Source organism: Phragmites australis, chromosome 24, assembly GCF_958298935.1.
Source record: "Phragmites australis chromosome 24, lpPhrAust1.1, whole genome shotgun sequence".
Classification (NCBI taxonomy): domain Eukaryota; kingdom Viridiplantae; phylum Streptophyta; class Magnoliopsida; order Poales; family Poaceae; genus Phragmites; species Phragmites australis.
In genome coordinates, this window is record NC_084944.1 from 2977970 (window position 1) to 3004242 (window position 26273).

Consider the following 26273-nt stretch of genomic DNA (forward strand, 5'->3'; position numbering starts at 1 on the left):
AGTGACGCACTGACCAAAGGAAAACACGACACTAGAGCCCGAGCAGCTGCGCTAGAGGCCTGTTTCCAGCCTGAATCCAGCAGCGACCTTCGTCTCGAACCAGATTACAAAGCTCTCCGGACAGCAGACATGCGCGATTGAAAGCCCGCCGATTCCTCTCCTTCCAAATGCACCAAGTACCAAGGAGGAATAGGATGTCGAAACCTTGCCTGGAGACCTTTGGCACTCGTTTGCGAGTCGGTAACCACCAATCGGCCAGCTCCATCTCCGCTTGGGAGTGAAGCGTTGCAGATTAACAGAATGAAGAAGGTGGAGCCACACTTCTCTGCTAAAGACGCACCCGAGGATTAAGTGCTGTATTGTCTCGGGCGCCTGGAGGCAGAGCGAGCAGGGGCCACCGTTTCTCAGATTATGTCGCTGCAGGCGGTCATTAATCCAACATCGACCGAAGAGCGCGAGCCAAAAGAAGAACTTGCACCTCGGCTGGGCCTTCGTCTTCCAGAGCTCTTTGGCGCCCGGGAGCACGGTTTGCACATGGAAGAAGGCGTTGTAAGTTGCTGAGGATGAATATTGATGATTGTGCGACCACTTCCAAATGAAGGTGTCCGGAGAGTCCGAGAGATGCAAGTGTTCCACAACGTCCCAGACCCGAAGGAAATCCATGAGGACCTGCACGGTAAGGGCGCCTGAGATATCATGGACCCAAGCTCTATTGCACAGCGCGTCCGCCACCGACCTCGATTGTAGGGCACGTTTGGAGATCGCCTGAACTAGGTATGGTGCCATCTGTTTGATGGAAGTGCCAGTAATCCATTTATCAGTCCAAAAGAAAGCATTTAAGCCGTTCCCGACCTCGACCGAAAAGGAAGCGTCGAACATCGAATGAACAATGGGCTCTGGCTTGTCCGGCAGACCAGCCCATGTCCGCGCACTTTCCACTCGGTGCAACCACTCCCAACGAAGGCGCAGAGCATATCCCAGGAAAGACAGATTGAGGACTCCCAAACCTCCGAGTGGAAGAGGACGACAAACACGGGTCCAAGCAACCAAGCAGTGGCCACCATGAACCATGTCAGTGCCTCGCCAAAGGAAAGCCCCCCCTGAGTTTGTCAATGGCCTCCAACGCCCAAGACGGAAGGCACAGTGCGATAGACAGGTAGATGGGGATGGCCGTCAGAGTCACCTTTGTGATAACCACCCGACCGGTGGCAGTAAGCATTCCGGACTTCCAAGATGGCAACCTGTCAGCGACCGCGTCCACTATTGGTTGCACCTCAGACTTTCGAAGCTTCTTGAGCGACCGAGGAACTCTAAGGTAGGTGACCGGGAAGTGGGAAACCTGGCACGGCAAGAGCCCTGTAACTGAGAGCCACTCCTCGTCCCTACACTGGATTGGCGAAAGCTGGCACTTGCTCAGATTGGAATGAAGACCTGAAGCGGTTGCAAATGTGTCCAGGGTTGCCTTGATCATTGTGAGGTCCGACTCGCGGGGGGAGAGAAACACAACCAGGTCGTCTGCATACAAGGAAGCTCGGTTCTTGATGCCAGCGACCCCGAGATCCTCGAACAACCGGAGCCCATCAGCTTTAGCGATTAGCGCGTTGAGAGCCTCCATGACGAGCACGAACAGCATGGGCGATAGAGGATCACCTTGGCGAAGCCCACGTGCGTGACAAATTCGTCTACCCGGGTTGCCATTGAGAAGGATGCGTGTGCTCGCCATAGAGAGAACCACCGCAATCCAATTAAGCCAACGACGAGAAAAACCCAGGTGCTGCAGCATATCCAGGAGGAACACCCAGGAGACGGTATCGAACGCCTTGGCGATATCAATCTTCAAGAGCACACTCGGCTTCTTCTTCTTGTACAGTGCCCTAGCCCCCAATTGGACAGCCCTGAAGTTATCAAGAATGTGCCGCCCTCTTATGAAAGCCGATTGGTTAGGCTTAACCAGCTCAATCATTCGTGGTGCGAGACGGCAGGCAAGAACTTTGGTGAAGAGCTTGCTGAAGCTGTGGATGAGGTTGATAGGCCGGTAATCTTTGATCTCCTGGGCCAAGGCTTTCTTTTTTAGAAGAATCATCAGTGACTGGTTGACGAGATGAAAGCTTCTGGTATCAAGAGACTAGAGGGCGTTGAATGCCCGAATTACGTCAGGCTTGATGATCTGCCACGCTGTTTTGTAGAACAACCCGGAGAAGCCATCAGGCCCGGGAGCCTTCTCCACTGGGATGTCTTGGATTACCTTCCAAATCTCAGCCTCAGAGAAGCACACATCAAGGCCGCCAAGGTTTCCGGCCGGGATGTCCAGGAACTCAAAATCAAGGGCAAGCGACCTCTGCTCAAAGGTGCCCAACACACTGTTGAAATGGTTAAAGGCGGCAGCCGCCTTATCGGCCTCGTTAACCATAGTCATGCCCTGCAATTGGAGGGATTCGATGAAACCCTTGCGCCGACGGTGGCACGCCTAAAGCTGAAAAAATTTGGTGTTCGCGTCGCCCTCGGACAACCACAAGATCCTGGACCGCTGATGGGCGATCGCGCGCGCTAGGGAAGCCAGCCCCAAGCACTTGCACTTAAGCTCCTTCCTGAGATCGTTTTCAGACGGCGAAAGGAAACACCTTTCCAAAGCAATGTCGAGCTGGTGAACCACCTCCTTTGCAATGGCAAGCTGCAAGCGGACGTTTCCCACAAATTTCTTACTCCAACATTTAAGCGCTTTCACCGTGCTCCGCAATTTGTAATCCAGGACACGGAAAGCATCGACGTCTTCGTAGGGGCAGGACCACGCCCCCATGACCACCTCTAAGTACCCGAGAAACCGAGGCCAGATAGACTCAAACTGAAAGCGACCTTTGAAGGACGAATTCATGCATGTGTGGAGGAGAATGGGCGCATGGTCGGAGCAATCAGAAGATAGGCTATGAAGGCGGTGATCCGGGAACGAACTATCCCAGTCCAGAGACGCAAAGACACGGTCAATCCGCTCTAGGGTTGGGTGGGTGCGCTCGTTGCTCCGCGTGTAAAGCCTGCCCTACAGGTTTAGCTCCTTAAGCTCGAGGTCCTCCAGAAATCGACGAAAATGACCCATGGATCGTCTATGCAGGGCGCCATTGCTCTTGTCTTGCGACCGATAGATCATATTAAAGTCCCCGCATAAGAGCCATGATCCAATGCAACCGACCCTCGAGTCCCGCAGCTCCTGTAAGAAAGTAATCTTATCGTGTTCACGCTGGGGGCCGTAGACGGTGGTCAGCCACCAGGGCGTCCCACCCGACAAGGCAACCTTGACTGTAAGGGAGTGATCCTTAGGCGTGACGTTGGATACCGTCCAAGAGTCGGCACGCCATGCAACTAGAATCCCACCACGAGTGTTCACGGCCGGCAAGAAGCAGTAGCGGAAGGCAGAGCCAAGCATGTTCAATATGAGAGCGTCGTCAACAACACTGAGCTTGGTCTCCTGGAGACAAAGCAGAGACACGGGCTCTTGGTCGACTGTTTCGCGGACAACGTCGCGACGGTCCCGGGCATTGAGGCCACGGACATTCCACACTAAAATGTTTTGGGGATCCATAACTAACCAGCGACCAAGAAGTAGCACTACGATTGGATCAAGCAGTCGCCAGCTGCGGCACGACGCCCTGAGAGACGCTAGGAGTCCCTTTGGAGAAAAGCTCTCTGATCGCTGCTTGGTTCGACTCGGACAGCGGAGCCTCGAAGGCGCGTTCATACTCGACGAATGCGGCAGCGTCCGGAGGGCGGGAGTCTGATGTGATCCGAAGACTACGCATGAGCACATTCTGCGCTTGGGTGATTGGGTTGGAAACCCTTGACCTCTGTGCGGCTACCCTCATACTACGTCGAGGAAGCGTCGCCACGCCCACCGAACGCACAACAGGCGATCGAGGATGTCTCATTGGGGGCAAAGTGGCAAGGACCGGCCGCTGCAGGGGGACAGTTGCCGCACCGATGAAACCGCCCACCGAGGCCTTAACCGCAGGGTTATCAGCGACCACCTGGAACGGGAGCAATGTAGGTGAAGGAGGCGCCAAGGCTGGAGTGGAGCACTAGAACCGGTGTGTGGGTGACCGCGGTGCCCCTGAAGGCGGTATGTCAGTCACACCCACATCCATGCCAGAACGTGCTGTTGAATAGTGCTGAGAAAATATTACATTACACTGGAAAAGTAAAAGGAACCGGGTGAAAGCAGAGTTTGTTTGGTTGAACCACAATATCAAACTCTTAGCAAAGTTTTGCCCTTCCCGGAGGCTGAAGCCATGGACATCTCCTTCAAACACTCCTCTTGTGTGCCCCTCATGAATTGTCTTCGAGGTGCAATGGCCACCGCCATGGCCTCCCTTGGCTCCGCTGCCTGGCCTGTGGTATCGTCCCCTTCGTCGTCGACTATGTCGTCTTCACCGGGCGCTTCATCCGATACTGTCTCATGCTCACCGGAAAAACCGGAGACCAACAAGCATCCACCATGCGCTCAGCACACAAATTGTGTCTTCGCTGGTTCGATGTCGCCTCCACACCATTTTGGCATTATTGTTCGCCGCCGCGTCAACATGAGAGAGAAAAGACGATGTCGGATCTGATGCCTACTTGCCTCGCTGGGCCGATGCTGCGGAGAGAGAGAGAGAGGAGGAGGAGGAGAATGAGCGCAGAGGTCCTGACGGGAACGAGATCTGGTACCACTGGTCTTTGGATGTAATGGGCCTTGTATTGAACTGTGACCGATTACTGGGTATTCGATAGTAGTGCACACGAACCAAACAGTAACTAATGAAATGGCTTTACGCTGTGGTCTGATTACACCATAAATCCATCAAACCAAACAACACCTAATAGTTCGATCACGTTTACCGATCGAAACAACCTATTCCATGCTACTCAATTCTATGTTTTTTGCTATACTTTTTTTGCAACAACCCGACTGTATGCATGATATAATGATACGACCAACACATCGACAATACAGTTTTGGCGGCGGCGGTCAGCTCACCGCTCATCATGTTAAAAACGATTCATATATCGACGATCCTGTCAGCAATGATTCTACCCCGAAATAGTCTATAATATATGTCAATTGTGACTTAACTTCGACGACCTGTATTTCAGTTCGGCATACGTAGCTTGAACCCAAATAACAGGCTATGGCAACTCATTATTCCAACTTAAAAAAGGAAATAAAATAAAAAATCAAAAGATAATCTGAAAAAAAAAGATCAGGTCCAATTAAACACTTCGCTGTCACTTCTTCCCCAACATGCCACAATGATCAGATAGCAAGCACCGTTCTTACCTGATTGATGTAGCAGATAGCAAGCACGCATGACTCTTCGCACTTATCAGCTTCGATCTGTGGCCTGCTCGCTTACCACTACTGGCAATACAGAAGAAAAGCAGTGGTGACCTTGTCCATTCATGACAGCAACGCCCGCTGCATCAAACATCAATTGGGAAAGCGAAACGAAGAGCTCACAGCGACCGGATGCTCAGCCTCCGGTGGCGGAGAGGGAAGCTGCGTACAGCGGAAGCGCGAGGATCACTCGTCGGCACCAATGGCGGTTCCGGTGCGCGATTCCGAGTCACATGGAAAAATACGTCCAGATCAAGCGAAAGCGTCGCGGCCGGGCCTGCAGATTTTACAAGCGTTTGAACGAGAACGCCAGCCGTTTCGCTGTGGATTTGAGGAGCGACCACGACTGATTGAAATAGTTGATTCGGTCTGAAGCGTTCAGATGAAAAACAACCCTGCTGTCCGTGTCCTGTCCACAATAAAACGGTGCTCCGGAGAGGCGGAGAAGTGGTTTAGTTTGAATTTCTCCGTGCTCCTAGTCGTGCTACCAATTCGCACGCTAAAGTAAGATGTGTTGATGATTTTATTTAAATTGCAAAAACCACGTCTGAATCATTTTGATGTTGATTTCCCCCTATAACCCATTTTATTGCAAATATCCACTGCAATTTCATCTTTGTGCACTATAGATGATCGTCTCAGTCTTTTTTTTGTTGTTATCAGATTTTTTACCAATATTTTGTTCTAACAAATTGTACGGTTGTAAAGTTTTCAAAACCGTTTTTCCTCGTAAACTAAGTTAACGTCATTCTCATTTAGTGAATTAAAGGAACTCTCTACTTTTGGAAGGTTCGTCGAAAAAAAATCGTCTTTATTTGGTTTTGCCTCCTCCGGTCATGCGATATGTTAATTTATACTCTCTTTTTTTTAATCATTTGATACCAATGGACGATAGCTTGTGACTTCGGCTCGATGCGATGTGCTTGGCCTATGCTCTGATCTGCATTTATCTCGCTCTGCTTCCGGGGCTATAAAGGTCCGCCCACCGCACCTGTTTGCTAAGCTACCCCGACCTCAGCACCCAATCCCCACCTCCCACCTCTCCCCACCGGCGCGGCGCGGCGCGGCGTTCTATGGCCTACACCTCCTCCCTCCACCTCCCCAAGCACCTCCTCCTCCCCAAGTCCCACCGGAACAGGCACAGGCCCTCCTCCTCCCCCTCCTTCGTCCCCGCCGCGGTCAAGATCAACGGCGTGAACGGGCACGCGGCCGAGAAACCGCCCAACGGCAAGGTACAGATCAACGGCGACGGCAAGGGAGGGCACGGCAGCGTCAACGGGAAGGGGAAGGCCGTCAACGGTCAAGCGAAGAAGGGCGTGAACGGGAAGGCGCAGCGCATCAACGGCCGTGCGGACCGGATCCACCTCTCGGTGAGCACGGGCGGCGGGGACGGGTTGCAGGATGGGTTCGGCCTGCGCGTGGCGTTCCAGGGCGCGCCGGGCGCGTACAGCGAGTTCGCGGCCAAGACGGCGCTGCCCGGATGTGACACCGTGCCATGCCGCGCGTTCGCGGACGCGCTGGCTGCCGTGGAGCGCGGGGGCGCCGACCGGGCCATACTCCCAGTGGAGTCCACCATGGAGGGCACCACGCTGCGGAACTACGACCTCCTGCTGCGGCACGACCTGGTGGTGGTGCAGGAGATCAACCTCTTCGTTCACTACTGCCTCCTCGCCATGCCAGGGGTGCGCGCCGCCGAGGTGCGCCGCGTCATCAGCCACCCGATGGCGCTCGCGCACTGCGGCCGCGCGCTGGCCCTGCTCGGCGTGGACCGCGAGCCCGTCGAGGACACGGCGGGCGCCGTGGAGATGCTGCGGTCGAACAAGCTGCTCGACACCGCCGCCATCGCCAGCCCGCGCGCCGCCGACCTCTACGGCCTCGACGTGCTCGCGCACGGCCTCCAGGACGAGTCCTGGAACGTCACGCGCTTCCTGCTGCTCTCCAGGCCGCCCTCGCCCGTGATCCTGTCCGTGGACGCCGCCGCCAAGACCAGCATGGTGGTCGCGCACCGGGGCGGGTCCATGACGGTGGTTCTCAAGGTGCTCTCCGCCTTCTCCTCCCGCAACATCAACCTCACCAAGCTGGAGGTCATCAACAACGACGCCGTCAGCGACAGCGGCGGCGCGCGCCCCCCGGTGATGATCCTGGACACGAGTGCCCGCGGCGCGCCGACGCTGCGCGCGTTCCCGCACGTCCTCTATGTCGACTGCGAGGGCACCGCGCACGACCCCCGCGTCCGCGAGGTCATCCAGGAGATCGAGAGGTTCGCCGTCTTCGTGCGCGTCCTTGGCTGCTACGCCGCCGACACCACTGTCTACGACCTGCAATGAGGAGGAGAGGATCACACCGGTGGACCGAAAGAATCGAAATTAGCTACTAGTTTGCTGCGATTGGAGCATTAATTTGTTGCTGTCCATCCTAGTATCGAACAACTAGCTTCAGTGAGATAGCTGCTTGCATACTGCTGCTGCTGCTGCTCAGTAATTTTTTTTTTGTACAGGTGCAATAAGAATCTTTCTATTGCCGCTGGATTAGCTGTGTGCTTAGGTTTAAGCTTGGTGATGATGCCAGCTGAAGGATGTGTAAGATGATGCCATGATCACGACCGGATTCTTGTGATTTTGTTGCGCTAGATCTTGCTAGAAACTTTCGAATCTCTATTGCAGTCTTGATATTCAGCATCCGTTTCGCTGTGTTTAGTCTTTACAAACATGTGAAGTTCAGTAGTCGATCACTGAACCTGCAAAGGATCTTGATTACCGCCATAAACTGTCTATCACTCTTGCAAAAGAAAAAAAGAAGAAGAAGCTGTCAATCACTCACCACAAGTCTCCTTGCTAATATTTTTTCAACTGATCTGTACTAGGGCTAATACACCGACAGACGTGCACACTTGTTTTCTCTTTTGGGGGCATTCGCCGTCACTCCAAAGCCACAACTCGTCGACTCGATTGGGGAATCTGAAATTCTGGATCCTTGTGGGGCTCTGTGCAGACATCAGGGAATCTTTTGTGTGCATTATTGTTTGCATTATTGTTTGAGCTCCAGATAATCTGTAAACTGGTTGCATTATTGTTTGAGCTCCGTGCTTTCAGGAAGCGTGTTAGCATACAATACGCAGGGTTACTGCACTTTAAGCAAGCAAGAGGCTGGTCCTGGTACTCTGCAACCTCCCTGCGTTGCCAGCTATGGCACTCGCACATGTGAAACGACAGAGGGAGGGGAAAACAAATCTGAACAGACGTAGCCGTCGCTGATAAGCGAGTCCTCTGATCTGATCCTCGACGCCACACGATCACCATCCATCAAATCGCGCTGGATAACGAGAGTATTTGGAACCCAGTTCCGCATGTCAGAATAAAGCCTCGGCTCAAGCAAGAAAGGAGGACTAACAGCAGGGCACAGGAAAAGGGACGGTTCTAATTCGCACCCACTCACGAGCAAGCGAACGAACGCCCCCATCCCAAAAGCTAAATGACGGGCCATTCACCTTCGCCTCACTCTTTCTTTTTTACCTATGACGACCCCATCTCAACATGCTCACTCTCGTTCTGCCCTCCTTTATCGTCTCTGGCGGCTCTCTGCCGCCGGATCTGCCACCCGCTGTGCCCACCTCCGCCTTCCTCCTTCTTCCTCATCTTCGGTGATCCCATCTCGGTGTGCTCGCCCCCGCCTTGCCCTCCTCCACCATCTTTGGCGACTTCCTGCCGCCGTATCCACCACCTGACGTGCTCGCCTCCGCCTTCCTCCTTCTTCCTCACCTCCGGCAACCCCATCTCGACGTGCTCACCTCTGCCCCACCCTCCTCCATCGTCTCCGACGAATCCCCACCGCTGAATCCGCCACCCGTCGTTTGCCGTCATGCTAACCCGGCGCTGTCGGGCTGTTGCTTTGACGCCCTCGTCGCCCGACCTCAGCCGCCCCCCGCCCACCACCTCCGCCTCGCCGACCCCCGCCCCCCGGACCTCCCCGAACCCTAACCCTAACCCAGCCGCCGTGTGCGCTTCGACAGGTAAACGACTGCGATGCGAGATTGGACGCATGTGGTCGCGTGCGGAACATGATTTTCACAGGAAAAGGCGCGAGGGCCAGTCTGCAGTTTTTTTTTAAAGAGGAAACATGTTCCACTTAGATGGCAATACAACTAGATAGCTTGCTGCCATACCGAGTACAAAATCTGGGAACCGGTCCAGCCAAAATATTAGAACCAGTCCCACCAAGATTGAAACCAAAATTTGCTAAGGGATCTTCTACATAATTACAAGCTCGCGGCAGACATGCACCTTAGCTTCGATGAACAACCATTGTAGTATCCTTCTTGCTTCCTTTGCTAGCGCACCAAGAGTGGACCGGTCCAGTGAAGTCGACGTCAAGGCTGAGACCAGGCTCGTTGCATCTGATTCAAGGACAATACGAGACATACTCCATTCATTAGCATATTTCAACGCCATCAGAGCTGCTTCCATCTCGGCTTGGAGCGCATTGACAATCCTTGGCAAATGCCCTGCTCCTGCTGCTCTAATAGTTCCTTGTTCGTCATGCACAACGAAACCCCAGCTACCTTGGTTTTGAATTTCATTGAAGGAGCCATTGACATTAATCTTCAAGTAAGGATTTGGAGAGGGTTTTCATTTTGCATAAGCTCGCTGTGCTACTGCAGCTGTCTTCTTTGTATTTGCTCACAATCAGTCAAGGAGTGTGTGATATGGTGACTAATTGAATTCAGATTCCTACTGCTCTCGCCAGCATTTATTTGGTTTCTTGACAACAACTGTACCCACAACAATATGCATGTCTTCACCTGAGTATCAGTCTCTAAAGTCCATATTGATTTGAACATCTCTTGCAACGAAGAGCAGCTGAGTAGTTTCAGACGAATGTGCTCCATAGTTTCTTTTTTTCCAGACTTCTTTCACCCACTTGCATTTCAGGAACAAATAACCACCGTCCTCATCCAATCTGTAGCACACAGGGCATCTTGTGTCCACATCTTTGACTCTTTTGCGAAAAAGACTCATGTAAAAAGGCAGGCTATTGTAAGCAAATCTCCATAGAAACATCTCAACATTATTTGGCAATTGCAACTTCCATAATTTCATCCACATATAGTTGTTTTGCATCTCTCCATCTGTTGTATCAGCATCTTTATGCAGTTTTTGATCCCTCAATATGATCCCCAACTTATAGGCCAGAATATCGTCAAATTGCTCTTTTATTGGAATCGACAGTATCACTTCAGTGTCCTCCGGACAGAAGATCGATTGAACTAAGTCTGAATCCCACTCTAGTGTAACTGGGTTTATCAATTCTGACACTCAATTTAGAATGCATTGTCCTCTTATTGTCACTGGCCTACATGTAAGTCCTCTCGGTAGCCATGGGTCATTCCAAATGTGGATATGTTCTCCATTTCCAACCCTCTAGATCAAACCCTGTTTCACTAATTGTTGTCCTTTCAGAATACTACGCCAGGTGTAGCATATGCCTGATTTTGCTTTAGCTAAGAGCAAATCACCATCATGGAAATAATGGGCTTTTAAAATATGAGCACATAGGGATTCAGGATTTGATAGGAACCTCCACGCTTGTAGAGCCAGCATGGCAAGATTAAAGACGTGTAGGTCGCTAAATCCAAGACCTCCTATCTTCTTCGACCTAGTCATTTTCTCCCAACTAATCCAATGGATTTTCCTATCTTCCTCCTATTGGTTCCACCAAAACCTGCCTATGATCGAGCTTAGATAGTCATAGAATACCTGTGTCAAGTTCAAACATGACATGGCATAAGTCTGAATCACCTGTGCTACCGCCTTAATCAGGATTTCCTTCCCAACCTTGGACAAAAGCTTTTCTTTCCAACCTTGTATACGGCGTATTTTTTGCTTTATGTACCCATATTTTTTGCTTTATGTACTCAAATGCTTTTTGTTTGAATTGCCCAATGAACACTGACAACCCTAAGAAGTGGTTGTTTGTTGTTTTAGCGTTGACCCCAAGAGCGTTTAGCACTTGTTGCCTCTGGTTCACAGGAGTGTTCTTACTGAACATGGAGGAAACATGCGATGAAGCAGTCGCAGCAACCATGGCCTAGGAGATTCTCGTATCAGATGTGTGAATTTCTCACACGTGTGGCCCAGGGACGTACGGGCGTTTGGATGTTGCAGAAAACAGACACATCGGGGGTCACAAGTCATGAGTTCTTCCAAGAACCCTCCACATGAGGTAGTGAAACAGCTTGTGCTCCTCATATGTTACTCTACATTTCGCGAAATCTGCTTCTCAGTAATGACGAATTCAGACCACTAAGTAGAAGGTTCTTCCTTCCTACTCCTCCTCCTTTTCACAACTTCTTTCTTTTTCATATCAAAAATTTGAAAGAGCGGCTTACGAACTCCCAAATACACTCAAAGGTAACGGGACTTAAGCCCCCTCGGATCCACCCCTGCTTATCAGAGCACAGGGTAAGGGCAGAGACTGGAGAGAAAGAATGGACAAACTCCACACCGTGTGGCAAAGCTCTACCATGGAATACCGATGGCTCGGACCAACGTCTTGCCTTTTGTTGTACGTGTGCAATGCATCTCCACATGGCCTGGAGCTCTGGAATCACGATGAGAAGCAATACCGCCGTACCAACAGCTACGTCGCGTGGTGTTACATGTTGTGTGGCCTCTGTTCTTGTCTGTCCTTTTTACATGACATGTATGTCACATGTATGCGCGCACCAGAGGCTTGCCGATTTTACTGACAACGTTTGCGTTTTAGTTTTACTATCACGTACCATATCCTGGGGCACCTGGGAAATCATGACTCATCGTTGAAATTATTCGGAGAATTTTCTAGCTCTCCTATGCAGTTGGAGCCGGAGAGGAATCTGGTTTTTTTTCCAGCGGGAACCTCATTTCCATTAACTTTTTTTTTTAAAAAAAGGGGCAAGCATGCCGGCCTTTTTTAGCCTGCAGGGACCAAGGATCAATCCCTGGCCAGCTTGCTCCACCCTTAGAGCTTTGCCAACTGACCTAGTGTTAGTTCCTCATTAACCGAGTAACAGAATCATTCGCCATATAAAGTTTACAACTTTAAATATGAAACAAGAGGTTAAAAGATCATCCAAAAGAAAGAAATTTAAGGCAACATCGTGATATAGAAGCATGCATACTAAATGTTGGAACAACACTAATAGATCAGAGCATAATCAAAATAGCTAAAGAACCACAGAAACCACAAAAGTACCATATCACTCCTCTTCCTCGTTCTCCTGGTCGTTGTCAAACTGATCTTCATCCTGAAGAAGCAGCAGGTGACCACCAAGGGGGACCTTGGGGTAGTTGATATTGAGCCAACATCTGGGATGTAGATTGCAGTTGCCTGTAGGCATCGTGAATCAAATCCTTATTGCTCATATATTTGAGGAAATCTGCCCAAAGAGGTAGTGAGGAGTAAGCATCAAAGATGATTCCACTAGGATCTGAATCATGTGCAAACACCTTCTTGCAAAAACTCATGGAAGGTGTGTGATCTATCACATCTTGGAGGTTGGAGTATAAACTGAGAGTCTGTTTAGCTCGCGTCTAAGTTTGTCACATTTAAAGTTAGTCAAATATGATTAATAATTTTTAGCTATAAGTGTGACAAAATTAGCAAAAAACTAAATGTATGGTTGTGTGAGCCAAGAGACTAATAAAATATAACTTATCATAGTTATGATAATCAACCAAACAATTATCAATTAATTTTAGACGTGATCAACTCAGATACAAACCAAATATACCATAAATATACTCACCAGTCACTGCAGTACCAAATTATATTTCTACTACTTGCTTTCCTCTCAGATTTAAACTATACCTAGTAATAGTAAGCAACATCGGTGATATATGGCTTCTCTCCTGCAGTCCTACATGAACGGAGATAGTAGGTCGACCGGGAGATTCCGGCAGTTCTCCACTTCTCCTTGAGTTAGGCCAGGCATAATCCACGGAGCCTGAACCGCAGTGTGCGTGGAGATTCACTGCCTCGAGTTCGTCATCTCCTCCAATGACTCGGCGGTTTCTACAAGGCAAACTCCAGGAGCACATGGTACCAGAATGAATGAATAATAGCTACAGGAGCACAAGTATTGGTGCAGGAAAGGGGATGCAGATCACATGCGCACAACCAATGGCGTGCACTCACGATCGTGCGATGTCTTGCCTTTTTATGGCATGAACACGCAATAATGCACGTAGGCCCATGAGCGTTATTGTTCGGTTTGTGTTGCTTTCGTAAAAATAAAAATAAAAATAATCTTTCAACTGGTTAGATACAAGCGAGAAAATTGATTTTTCCCACCTTTAAAACTAGGCTTCGCTAAAATAACACTCTCAACATGCAATACGTTAAAATATCACTCTCTTCGTTGTAATTTATCGCTTTAGACAATTATACTCCTGATCCCATGTGTCAGAGTCATCTTCGTCCCTAGTTTTTTCTTCTCCGGTCAATCTCTTCCCTTCTCCGTCGCGGGGCTATGGACTCGTCCTCCCGCCGCCCCATGGCTCTTCCGCCACCGGGCCACCATCTCCCAACCCCTTGCCTCCCGGCGCGGGGGCAACCTCCTGCTGGCATCGCGCCTGCTCGCCGCCGAGGACCAGCTCCGCGTGTGCCACCGCGAGGACGCCCGGTCCAACGCTCGGGCTGCTTGGATGGAGACTGAGCGCCACCTTCTCGCGCGCGCCGTGGTTGCTGAGGACGAGGCCGCCGTGCTGCGGGCCTGCGCGGAGCGGCTCAAACGCGAGGCCGCCGAGCGCGACGACCTGCTCAACGCGCTCCTCGCGGGATACGCACCCCGGCGCCGACGCCGACCTCCGCGGCGGCGAGGAGGAACAAGTCCCCGACGCGGCAGTGGAAGGTGGAGCAGGACCTAGCACCGCGTGAGGGAGACAAGGAGATGGTCGGAGATGAAGAGGAAGGGAGGATAAGAGTGGAGAGATGACTGACAGGTGGGGTCAAAGGCAAATTCATCGAAGATTGATATTTCGGCGAAGCCTTTGTGTCGAGAGTAGCATTTTAGAGTGTTGCACGTTGAGAGTGTATTTTAGCGAAGCGTGCTCTCGAAGGTGGAAAAAAAAATCAATTTTCTCGATAGAAGCAAGAACACGACTAATGCTCGATGCTTTCCAAGTCATGGTTGATGGCAAGGTCAGCTTATAGTACTTCTCTTGATCAAATCATGGTTGATCCACTAAAAAAACAACCATGGTTGATGGGTTAGTGTGGCCTGAACACTTTGAAGGAGTCGTCCGATCTCCTTCCGGTCCCAGCCGGTGCACGAGCGTGGCTGCGTGGGTGTCTGACCCGGCCGGAATGCTTGATCGGTGACGCGCGAGCAGGCGCGGCGCGCAAGAGCGTTTGGGAACTGACGGGAGCCGCTCGCCGTGGCCTGCACCCCGTACGCAGCGGGGCGGCATATCCCGCGCGCTCGCCACGAGCCAGGAGCGGCGCCTGCACCAACAACAGCGCGCCTCCGCGCACGCATGGCCCGGTCGGGCGCACCGATCGTGTGCCGCCGCCCCACACGCCACCCACGGCGCCGCGTCGTTGTGAGCTGCGACGGGCGTCTGCGGGAGGGAGGCGGGCGTTTCAACGAACTCGGGAGACGGGCCGGGACCGGCAGGGCGGAGGTAGAAGCAGCAACCAGCCAGCCAGGGTGGGAGCGGCCCGGCATTTCGGCTGTTTTCTCGCGCTCCAGTCGTGGGCCGGATCGATATTGTTATGGGTCGGTCTATCCTTGGGCCGGGCCAGTTAGGATGAAAACAAAGCTCGCAAGGCCTATTTTTTAAAAAAATACTATTATTAGTTGAACGAGGGTCGATAAGTACCTTAGATTAATTAATTTGTGTTTGTCTCGTGAGTTTTTCCTGTTGTATCTGGTGGATGTTGTTTGTCTGTATACTATTATGCTGATTGCAATCAAAGCAGAGAATGTTTCTCGTTTTAAAAAAATAGATTAATTAATTTGTACCCTTAGTTGGCTCGAGGAAGCAACATGGATATGTAACTTCGATAATTCGAATCTCTTGCACTCTTACAAAGCTGCACAAGATTTTTCTGTCCAGCAGCACTGACTGGTTCAGTCTATTCTTCCTCGATAATACGAAGGAGAGCTGTATCTTCACATTGACATGAAAGCAAACCAAGGTTCAAACGAAACAAGAACAACGAAACAAAAGCTGCCGCCGGCAATGCCGACGCAGCACAGCAGCAGCACGACCTAGGCCAGGAACAAGATAAGGAGACTACGCAGAAAACGAGCTGGCGACCAAAGCTAACGCTAACAAAATCGATTATGGACGGATCAGCCAGCCACGTCTGCATATCCATACCCAGCATACTTTCCGCCAGCTGCCGCGACCTGGCTGGCTTCCTCGGCAACAACCGTCAGAAGCTCTGCAAACCGACCCTGCCCCAATGTCCAATCTCTACCTTCTCCAACTACCTCTTTGAAGGATAATGGGCACCAAAAATCAATGGACTGAACATACCAAAAGATCAAATAACATTGAAAAATCAAGCTTATAAGTTGACATTCGACATTCGTTTTTCTTAAAGAAGGTTGACATTCGAAGCTAGCTTGGAACAGCTATAAGTAACTAATAATTTTGTACTAAGCTTTGGAGGGAAGCCATGATTTCTGGAGAGGATAATGTGTACGATACAAGCGTCAAACCCCTATTCCTGCAAGGTTATCAGGCTCTAATGCATGTTTCTCCTCACGGCATGCTATAGATCTATTGTTCTCCTCACGACGAAGCAACACCACTCTTATTGCTTGGGGGTTATACTGCAAGTTGCGTGCAGCTTGGATCGTTCATGACTGCTGAGGTGCTGATGGATGAGCGTATTGTACTCTCTGGTAAGTGATTATAATTAATGAAGGCGACTAAACGATATAGTAGAATATTAGAACGCGCCGTTGTCTCTGCAGGGAAGGCGTATATATACAAATGCAAACATGCATTAGCAACCGCTGTACTGCTCGTCTACAAAGCACAGTACCATCTGTGTCATTGTGTGCATGCTAACTTGACAAGTATACACCATATTTTGTCGATATATTGTGCGCAACTGGTTTCCAGAATCTAGACAATGTCTTGCATCAAATCATAAGGTTCTACAGTGCCAAAGTGTGTCTATTCAAGTCTCTGCAGAAATCCGTTCTGTTCTGTTGCTTGACTAATATAGGAAATCCGGACTTATGAACAAGTTCGAAACCCTGACCACAAATCTAGATCTCTTTACCGATCATCTCTTCTGCCACTTGTTAGCGTGTGTTTTCAATTCATGCATCAACCTTTGACATGTTGAAACATATACTATTATGTGTTACATTGTCAACGAGCTAAGTACGTATATATGTACTGTACATCTATTGTTTGCTGATATTTAGAGTTGAGTTTTCTTTCGTGTGACTTTCTATTTTTCTCTTAGAAACTGAAGACATATTATATTGCACCTATGTACGTCAACGATGGGAATGATTCTCGTTAGCCACATGTACATCTGATGCGAAAGAACATCTAAGGGTTACATCTTGATAATATTCAATGCGATATTCAAACAAATTCAATGCCCGATCGATTCTACCAATAAAACATCCAGGACGAAAGCATGTACGAAAAATACATATCCAGACGCATAAAATTAGCTGGTAATGCTGACCATAGTACAGTGTGCAAAAAATAATTAAAAAAGCGAACGGGGATCGGAAGACGTTTCATGATCGTGGTCCGAGCTTATCATTGGTTATCATGCATGTAATCATACTCGATTGTAATGTCATCGCTGTCTTCATCGCTATATATTTAGTGGTTTTTAATCAACCAGTTATGGACTGGAATTGATGTTCAATATATGAGCATGCTAGGAGTCGTCAGAATCTCTCTCATGAACGCCCTGTCTAACCTTATATTTCAATCTTGATCTGCACTAAATCAAATCTAGCAGCTATATATATATAATATAGCAAATTATTTTGCCATACGTAATTGGAGGCAGCTAATATTTTTCGACATAACGCATTTGCACATGTTGGCTTCTTTGCAGTGGTTAAGCCAATCGAACGTACCGATCGATTTGCCGCAGATGGCCTTATTCGTTAAGTTTGTATGATCCGCCTCCTTTCTTGGAGCTAGAGGCCATGGAAGCCAGGCGTCGACGATCCGTGTTTATTTAATAGTGGCCAGTTGTGTCTGCCTCCTTTCTCTGTCTCCTCACTTGGCCGCCTCTTCCGCACTTCCATCCGATCTTGGGTTCATGGCACATCGATCGGCGGTATAACGGCAAGCAGTAGCGGCGGCGTCGCGAGTCTTTGCCCGCCGTTGGCTGTACGGGGGTTATACGACGAGGAAGATCGTACGTGTAAAACGGCTTTGGGAGATGGCGGCCATGGCCCAGGCTTCTGCGGTGTAGGAGATGGGGGCACGTCCGCGCATCACTTGAAGCATTATTCTATCCATTTACCACCAGCACAAACTTTTCTTGGAATCTCATTTACAATCGATGTTCGTGTAAGCAATACCACGAACCCGAACTCTCCTTATTCATTGTAAGCAATCAAGTCGTAAATCAGCTGCACGTTCCAATTACGCATGTATGGCACCGCTACAAGTTGATGCGATTAATTTGTCTCAGAGAAGTAGAAAAATCGATGCAAGCAATTAACGAACTGAGCGTCGAAGTATCCCAAAGGCCTCCACGGCCTCGCCTACTAAACCGTCGCCTGTCGCCCCGGTTTGCCGCAGAACTCCACGCCACCGCGGCCGCCGCATACATCCGTCTGCCCAGCGCTGTTCATCGTGGGTTTTCAGGAACAACGTGACCGCCCAACCACTGCCGCCGCACCCTACTCACGCCGCCGTCCAAATCCTCAAGGCGCATGTCACCGTGGCGCCGCCCATCAGGGAGAGGTACTAGCACCACATGAAAAAAGAATTATAAGTAACGAGTAATAACTGTTCCGTCACCTTGAATACGGTGACGAGAAGTGGCACGCTCGAGCAGGCCGAGACAGCGATCATGAGCGGCGCGTGTAGCATTGGCGCGACTGCAAATTAGGCTTAGTAAAAAAGTCCTAAGTAGGCTTAGGTATAGCCAAGTACTACTCCTTTTAATCTTAAGGACAAGTCTATTAATATATTGACATGGTCTCCAATATAACACTTTGATTAGTAATATCTACTTACAAAAATATTTCTTCAGATTCCTTATATAAGGTCACTCAAAATGTTTCATGATGCACAATGTCTTAGATATTAATTAGATAGTTATGTATGGCAAAAGATGATATGACAATTAAGAGAAAGAGCTAGTGTCTTCCATAAAATATTAGCTGGGCTCAAAATCCAAGAGATGGCCATAGCATAAACATGTATTAGGGCAGCTTATGTCTTACTCCCTTCGATCCAAAATCTAAGTCCATTAGAACATCAACATGGTCTCTAATATACCACTTTGACTAATAATATCTAATAAACTATATTATTTTAAATAAAAAGAGTTATATATTATAAATGTATTTTTCACGATGAATCTACTAACATCAAGATAAAAAAAATTGACTTAGGAAAAACCTAAATGGACTTATATATATTTGGGATCGGAGGTAGTATATGATGTGAGGTGAGGGGAGAGAATGCATATTAATTATGTGGATTCCATTTTAGATACAGTGCATTGGAGAGTTTATGTCTACTTAGTATTTATATGATGTGGCAATCTTTTAGACATTAGCTCGTGATATCGTATCAGGAATGGCCTAAGTTCATTTGAACTTGTGCACATGAATTAAGGTAGATGAGCGAAGACCCTATTGCCTTCTAGTCATTGTGCACTACTAGTATGGTTGGCTTATTTACTTTATTGATTAGATGCACTTATATAGGGGCAAAATAAGAAAGTAAAGGTAAAAATGTGTCTTGGAGTTGTTAATGAACTTATATTTGGGGCATTGTGAAAAGAGCTATATGGAGTTATATAATTAAGGGATCATAGGAAGTATGTTATTTCAAATAGAAAGACTTATGTATCATGAAAATACTTTTCATGATGAATCTAGTAATATCAACCTTATATTATCAATCTATATGATTTTTTTTTTATTAATGCTCAATGCTAAAAAGGTTTGACTTAGGACAAACCTCAATGACTTTTATTTAGGATCAGAGAGAGTATGTATTACAAAAATAGACTATAGTACCCCTAAGTCAATGGCTAGATCTAATTTCTACCCCCCCCCCCCTTCTACGGGAGTAGAAAGTATAGTGAAATTCTAGACACGGTTGAAAAGAATCATTGGCCATAGATATTAATAATTAACTACTTGCAAACGAAAGATCCCAAAGGTTGTTCAACCTGCGACCAGATCCAATATATTCCACGTATGCATGTATTCATGACATGCTTTTTAGAAGTGTGGAAAATGCTACACTAGTGCAAACTGCGAAATGCTACGGTTGAATGTAAAAAAAGGGTGGAAAACAAGAATGCTCACGAAGAACTATCCATCTTTTCTTTAGAAGAATAAAGTAGCTCAAACTCGAGTGGAAGAGCACTCGAATCTTTAGTGGTAGAGTGATACACATCCACACCACTATATGAAAAAAAAGTCATTAGTGATAGGTAATAACCGTTATTAGTGACGGGTCCCGCATCTGTCACCCTGAACGCGTCACTGATGAAAGATTATTAGTGACGGATTATGACTCGTCACTAACGAGGTCATTCACGGGTTATGACTGATGAACCTTTTCACATTTTTTGGACACAAAAAGAGCGAAAAAATATTTTTTCACCCGAACCATCCCAACGCGGGCCCATCGCATATGCTCCACGAGCCATGCTATTTTTCACAGTGTTTTCAGTCTTTGCATTCTGCGGGAATTGAATCCGCAACCTCGCCCCACGCGTGAACCCCCTTATCACCTTACCTATCATGTAATTATGATAGAAATTGGATATTTTATCCTTTTAATCTTCTTTATCGAAGGTCATCAGTGACGGGTCACAACCGTGCCCCGTCACTAGTGACTTATTTTACCAAATTTCGTCAAGGGTTATAATTTACATATAAAATTTTTCTCATCTAAATTTGTATTAATATTTTATGAATTTCTGAATATCTCATGCAAACAATCGCATTTTGTATTGTGACTCGGAATGCCTTTAATAAAACAGGCATAACTTTTGCATACGGATTCCGATTGCGATATTTTGATAGACATCTACAGAAAAAGTTACATCGATTTCTCCCCGACTTTATCGGATTTGACAAATTTTTTGAGGCCAAATTCAGCCCGGAATATTTAGTTCTTGCCCATAGAAGTTTCTGCACCGTTTTTAAAACACACATTTGTGTCCATAGCCGTCACTTCTTATATCAAAATTGAGCAAAAATATACAATGATTCCTATTCTAAGTGCTGCTGAGGTGAGAAAAATAAGAAAAAATAAATAATATAATATCATGCTATGTACATATTTACTATATAGACATTCTACGAAAATTGGTACTTGTATACACTTTGCTTTGTTTCATATGCATTCTAATGCCAATCCTAGTTTCAGATTCTTTACAGCTCATAATATGTATAAGATAATCCGTCACTGATAAGTTGATCATTAGTGACATGTCTATATCGGGTCTTGATCAGATGACACCTATAACTAATAGGTTATTTAGTGACAGGTCACAATGACTCATCACTAATTTCATATCTTCTTTATCTATTTTTCAAGAAATGCACATCCTCCTAATACGACTGAAGATCGCTAGTTTGATTAGTTCTCCCAGCCATGGCCTAGGTCAGCGAATCCTCATTGGCTCAGATATTGGCCGTGGTTAGCTGTGCACCCTGCAAGTGCACGTATCATGTGAGTGTGCCGGCGGCCTGCAACCACGCAGATAGACAGCCCCCTGCTTGCCCTCCATCTAACCATAAAGAACCGTACATCTTAGGTTAAAAATAGGACTTCTAGTGATCAGCTACCATGCATTAGGCATCAAAATGTCAACGGACTTACCAGATAAGCTCAAACAGAAACCATTTCGAAGCTTCTGAACTGCCTGGATCAAGCATTTTCTAGTGCCTCTGCACCTTGTTCGATGCACTTCAGAAGGGCCAAGGTCAAGCCCTGTACTTGATGTGTCTACAGTAAATGAAAGTCGTCGTTCATTGCCAATCTCTTTGCATGTGGTACTGATCTACTGTTTCTTTATCGCTTTGGGGTCGTTGAGCTAATGGATGGAAGGTTTCAAACCCATGAGGAACGGAAAATGCAATTCCACAATATATTGCGCACACGCAGTCTATGAAAATATGTATTATGATGGATCAATGGAAGTGAAGCAACTATCACATTTTGAAGACACCCATCGATTTACGGCGGTTTGACCCTCGGATTCCGACGGTTATTACTTATTAGCCCTTTTAGGGCATCATAATGCATGCGTGCCAGCTTGATCTGCTCTCTATATTTAGCTATAGTTCGATGTACTTCTCATACTTGATACGGCCGGCATGCAACATGCATCCATCTACCTACGAAAGCGTGGAAGAGGAATAGAAATACTAATGTTCAGAAAAGTGAAAGCTTGGAATAATAGTTAAGAATTGAATCCTTTTCCTTGCGTACGTACGACATTACATAAGCAAGATTCTTTTTCAAACTTCAGAATATGCAGCAATACGTAGACGGTTTATGTTATTCATCAACAATTTATGTTGATGTACATGATTGGATTTGGTGAAATATACAAATGAAAAAACCTCAAATTGCTCTACGGTCTTACGCTTTGAATTGACAGCAAGCTAAAGAAAGCGTGACACGCTTACGTATATGTAGAACAAAGAAGAAGTAACAACTGAGCTATCGTAATTTACCACGGCGCCCAGTCAGTGAAAACTCTCCATATGTCCATCTAAGATTGTGTTTCAGTAACGCCTAACCAATATGCTGATGTATTACGTACACATGAAAGAGTAGAACTTAACTGGTTTTGTGTAGAAAAAAAGTAAGATTGAACTTAACCTAAAATGTACAAGATTTTTTTGTGCGTTAATTAAATCGCGGGTACAGGATTCTTGCCAGGTAATTAGCGTTGATTTCTTGGGAAGTTAGTATCGATTGCATAGTTCTATAAAAGAACAATGAAAAAAAAAACATGAGTGTTACACGGATGCCCTGTCGATCGCCGACTGCGCTGTGAGTGTTCCACAATGCGGTCACCGGTGAGATAACCCTACGCTAGTGTGCACGCGAGAACATGTCAGCGATCGAGCAGCCGACACGGGAAAATCACGACGAAACGGGTGCCTCGGCGGGCGACGGCAGAACGCGAAATCTACTGCAGCTAGTAGCCTGCAGCGCGGTAGGTTTGGCGCGCGCGCGGTCAGCACGGCAGAGGCCGGCCGGTGCGTCTGCCGGCGGCCGGGGCGGCAGCCTGCAGCCCGCACCGCCGACACCGCGCGCGACAGCGACGCGCACTTACGTGGTACGTCATGCAAGGCCGTCAAAACATGTGCCGGCCAAACGTGCGTAAGCGCGGACGTACGTGATCGATCGGGGTGATGTTTCTGCACCTGATTTAACCATGCTGTAACCGTAAGAACGGGTCATACCAATCCGGTGCTACCTGTTTGGCAGGCATGTGTACAGCCGCTTTTATGTGTTCTTAAAAAAAGCTAAAGTAGCTAATGCATGGTAGAATTGGTACGTACTTATTAGCTGATCCTTTATGTCCATGCACTTGTGTACAAATTAATTATCCGAAAATCATCCAAAAACAAAAGAAAATTTTTACGGTGGTCTCGAAAAAACTTAAGTCATCTATTTTTTGGATCGGATAGTCTAGATTGGTTAGAATATTACCTATTATTTAGAGATAGTATGAGTAGAGTATATGTAGTATAAAGGATTTTGAGGAAAAAAATAGCATGGTAGTTATATCGTGCAAATTCATAGGTTTAATGTTTAGATTGTTCTGAATGTTGATTATTGAGGGATTAGGTATAAAAAAAGATTGTAGTACTCTTTAATGATATGGTGGGTAAATATTAACATTATTGTCATAATTACATAAATATCTAATCACATGGAAGATCAGATTAAATTTATATTACCTACTGTTTACAGGTAGTATGGACCACCGTAAAAAGGCTAAAAAACAGATATAGTCTAAAATTTGAGCCTAAACAAGTAGTCCGAGGCATACGTATTGAGTTACCATTCACTAACCAACTCACTTAAAAGACTAAACTGATAAAAAATATAGATAAATCATTTATATATTTCAAGTTTTCAACAGTGGAGGCTATTTCAGGCCTCCGGTGTGAAATATGAGCGTAAGGCAATTTGCATCCTCAATATTGTGTGTACATATACAAGTATACATCGTACATGTGGAAAATAATAAAAAATACAAAAAATCTCGGCTTCCAGGGCCACCTACATATTAGCAGTCACTCAACACACCTAATTCGACCACGTAATTACAGAAAACACCCAGCTTTTTCACCTCAAAGTCTCAGGTGTTTTTACGCAATAACATGGTACATGTACTCACCAACTCATGTTTGCTTCGTGTGTTTGGCTACATACGGTAGAATATTATAATAATCAATAGTTACATGTATATATCTTTTGATATAAAAAGCCAAATGCTTTTATCCATTTAAAAAAAATTGAACTTCCCAAAAATTGTTCAGACCGGAATTTTTTTCACACCACGTACTGAACACTAACTAGTTCTTTACCGTGATTCATACATACGTAGACGGCCGTCGTCGTCAAGGTATAGTGCCGGTCAGCCCTGCACATTGATGAGCAAGCTGGAGTCCTCGTCGCCGTGGGGCGCCGCAACCTTGACGCGCGCCGCCACGTCTTTCCCACCGTCTCCGTTCACATCCTGGAGCCTGCAGTCATCGATGGGGGCGACAACTCCGGCGAGCACCTGTGCGAGCTCCGCCTGTTTGGCCCAGTCCGTCCGCCCGATCACCACGAGCATGACCGCGACGCAGGCGGCCTGCGCGGCGAGGAGGCCAAGCCAGAGGCCCTTGAAACCCTGCCCCGCCCAGAAAGCCAGCGCCACGGCCACGGGCGTGCCGACGCCGTAGAACGCGCCGAGGTTGATGTGCGCGCCGTCCTTGGGGCGTGCGCTCCCGCGGAGCACGCCGCATCCGGTGGTCTGCGGGCAGTTGCCGATCTCGCACAGCCCGAGGATGGGCAGCACTGACGCCGTGAGCGCCAGGATGACCGCGTCCGACGTGAACATGAGCGCCCATACGTCGCGCACGGCCACGGCGAACAGGAAGGAGGCAACGCCCTGGAGCGCGCTCAGCGCGAGACCCGCACGGGCCGCGGCGCGCGCGGCGCCCGGACGGTTCGCGCCGAGCTCGTTGCTGACACGCGTCGACACGCCGAAGCTGAGGGACGAGGGGAAGATGTAGAGCAGGGACGTGGTCTGGATGAGCACCCCCATGGATGCGACGGTCGCCTTGGGGTTGGCCAGAAGGCCGCAGAGAAGGATCATGATCTCGTACCACCACCACTCGAGACAGACGCTGGCGCAGCTCTCGACGGATAGGCGGGCCAGCCGCATCCACCCGGTAACGTCCTTGAACAGCTTGACAGAGAGCGTGAAGCCACCGGTGGCGCGGTGCACGCCGGAGACGTAGATGTAGGCGAGGAGGAGCAGCACGAGGTTGAGGTTGGCCCAGGCAGAGGCGAGGGCGACGCCTTCGACGCCGAGCCCGAGGACCGAGACGAGGAAGTGGTTGATGGGGAAGTGGATGGCGACGGCGAGCCCGGCGCAGGCGGTGAGCGGGAAGTTGACGGACTGGGTGCGGAGGTAGATGCGGAGAGGATGGAGGAACGACTGGAAGAGGAGGTCCGGGAGGCAGAAGAGAATGTAGCGCTGAGCGGCGGCGGAGATGGCCGCGTCCTGGCCGCACAGCAGGAGCAGCGGCTCCATGTGCGCCCAGAGGAAGGCGACGGGCACGGACACCGCAAGGAGGAGGAGTACCGTCCGCTGCATGGTGGCGCCGACGAGGGGGAGGTTCTTGGCTCCCACGGCCTGTCCGCACACGGGCTCCATGCCCATGGCGAGGCCGGACAGGACGGAGTACCCCGTGATGTTGGCGAAGCCGATGGCGAGCGACCCGCCGGCGAGGGCGAGCTCCCCAAGCCGGCCAAGAAAGAGCATCGATATCATCGGCCGGACGAAGAGTATGAGACCCGTCAAAATCATCGGCAATGACAGCCTCAGGATCGACACGGCCTCCCTCGCCGCGCCCCTGGTCAACGACGGCTTATCGGCCAAGACCAGAGGCGGCTGCTTGCACGTTGTCACGGTCGTCGAATCGTTCACAACAACGACAGAGACGTCCGGAGAGACAACGACCGCGCCGAGCATACGGCCGTCGCCGCCGCCGTCCATGGCATTGCACCGGCACGGTGGCAACAGCTGGCCAACGAGCCCCTCACACATGGCGGCGCAAGCTTCTGCCGCTGCACGTACTCGTGCTGCTTTTGGAGGGAAACCGGGAGAAAGATGGGGGTGTTCAAAAGCTAGCGAGGCGCTAAATTTATAGACGGAAATGGATATGATCGATCGACGCAAAAGAGAAAGGATATTAACAAAGATTCGGGGCTGGATTTGTTCAGACGGAAGCACTCGTCGTCTAGCCGTGAGTGGCCGGCCCGTGGATCACCACGCACGTACGACGCGCGCACACGGGGCGTTGTTGTATCGCGCGGCCTGTAGCTCGATGAGTACGCGCGGCGGCTTAGTTGATCGCCCCCGGGTGTCCGTATGGAAGGGGGCAAATCGAGCGAGGAGTGGGGAGGGAAGGGAATGAGGAGAAAAAGAGTAGGTCAGG

At 48.7% G+C, this 26273-nt stretch overlaps 2 protein-coding genes across 2 annotated transcripts; one reads left to right on the plus strand and one right to left on the minus strand.

The window, feature by feature from the left end:
- Positions 1 to 6253: 6253 nt before the first annotated feature.
- Positions 6254 to 7991, plus strand: LOC133907766 (arogenate dehydratase 1-like). The gene has a single exon (XM_062349849.1). The coding sequence runs from the start codon at positions 6436 to 6438 to the stop codon at positions 7687 to 7689; it is 1254 nt and encodes a 417-aa protein (XP_062205833.1). The 5' UTR covers positions 6254 to 6435; the 3' UTR covers positions 7690 to 7991.
- A 15765-nt stretch (positions 7992 to 23756) lies between these two features.
- LOC133907624 (protein DETOXIFICATION 49-like) lies at positions 23757 to 26259 on the minus strand. Its single transcript, XM_062349696.1, has one exon. The coding sequence runs from the start codon at positions 25880 to 25882 to the stop codon at positions 24200 to 24202; it is 1683 nt and encodes a 560-aa protein (XP_062205680.1). The 5' UTR covers positions 25883 to 26259; the 3' UTR covers positions 23757 to 24199.
- Positions 26260 to 26273: the final 14 nt, after the last annotated feature.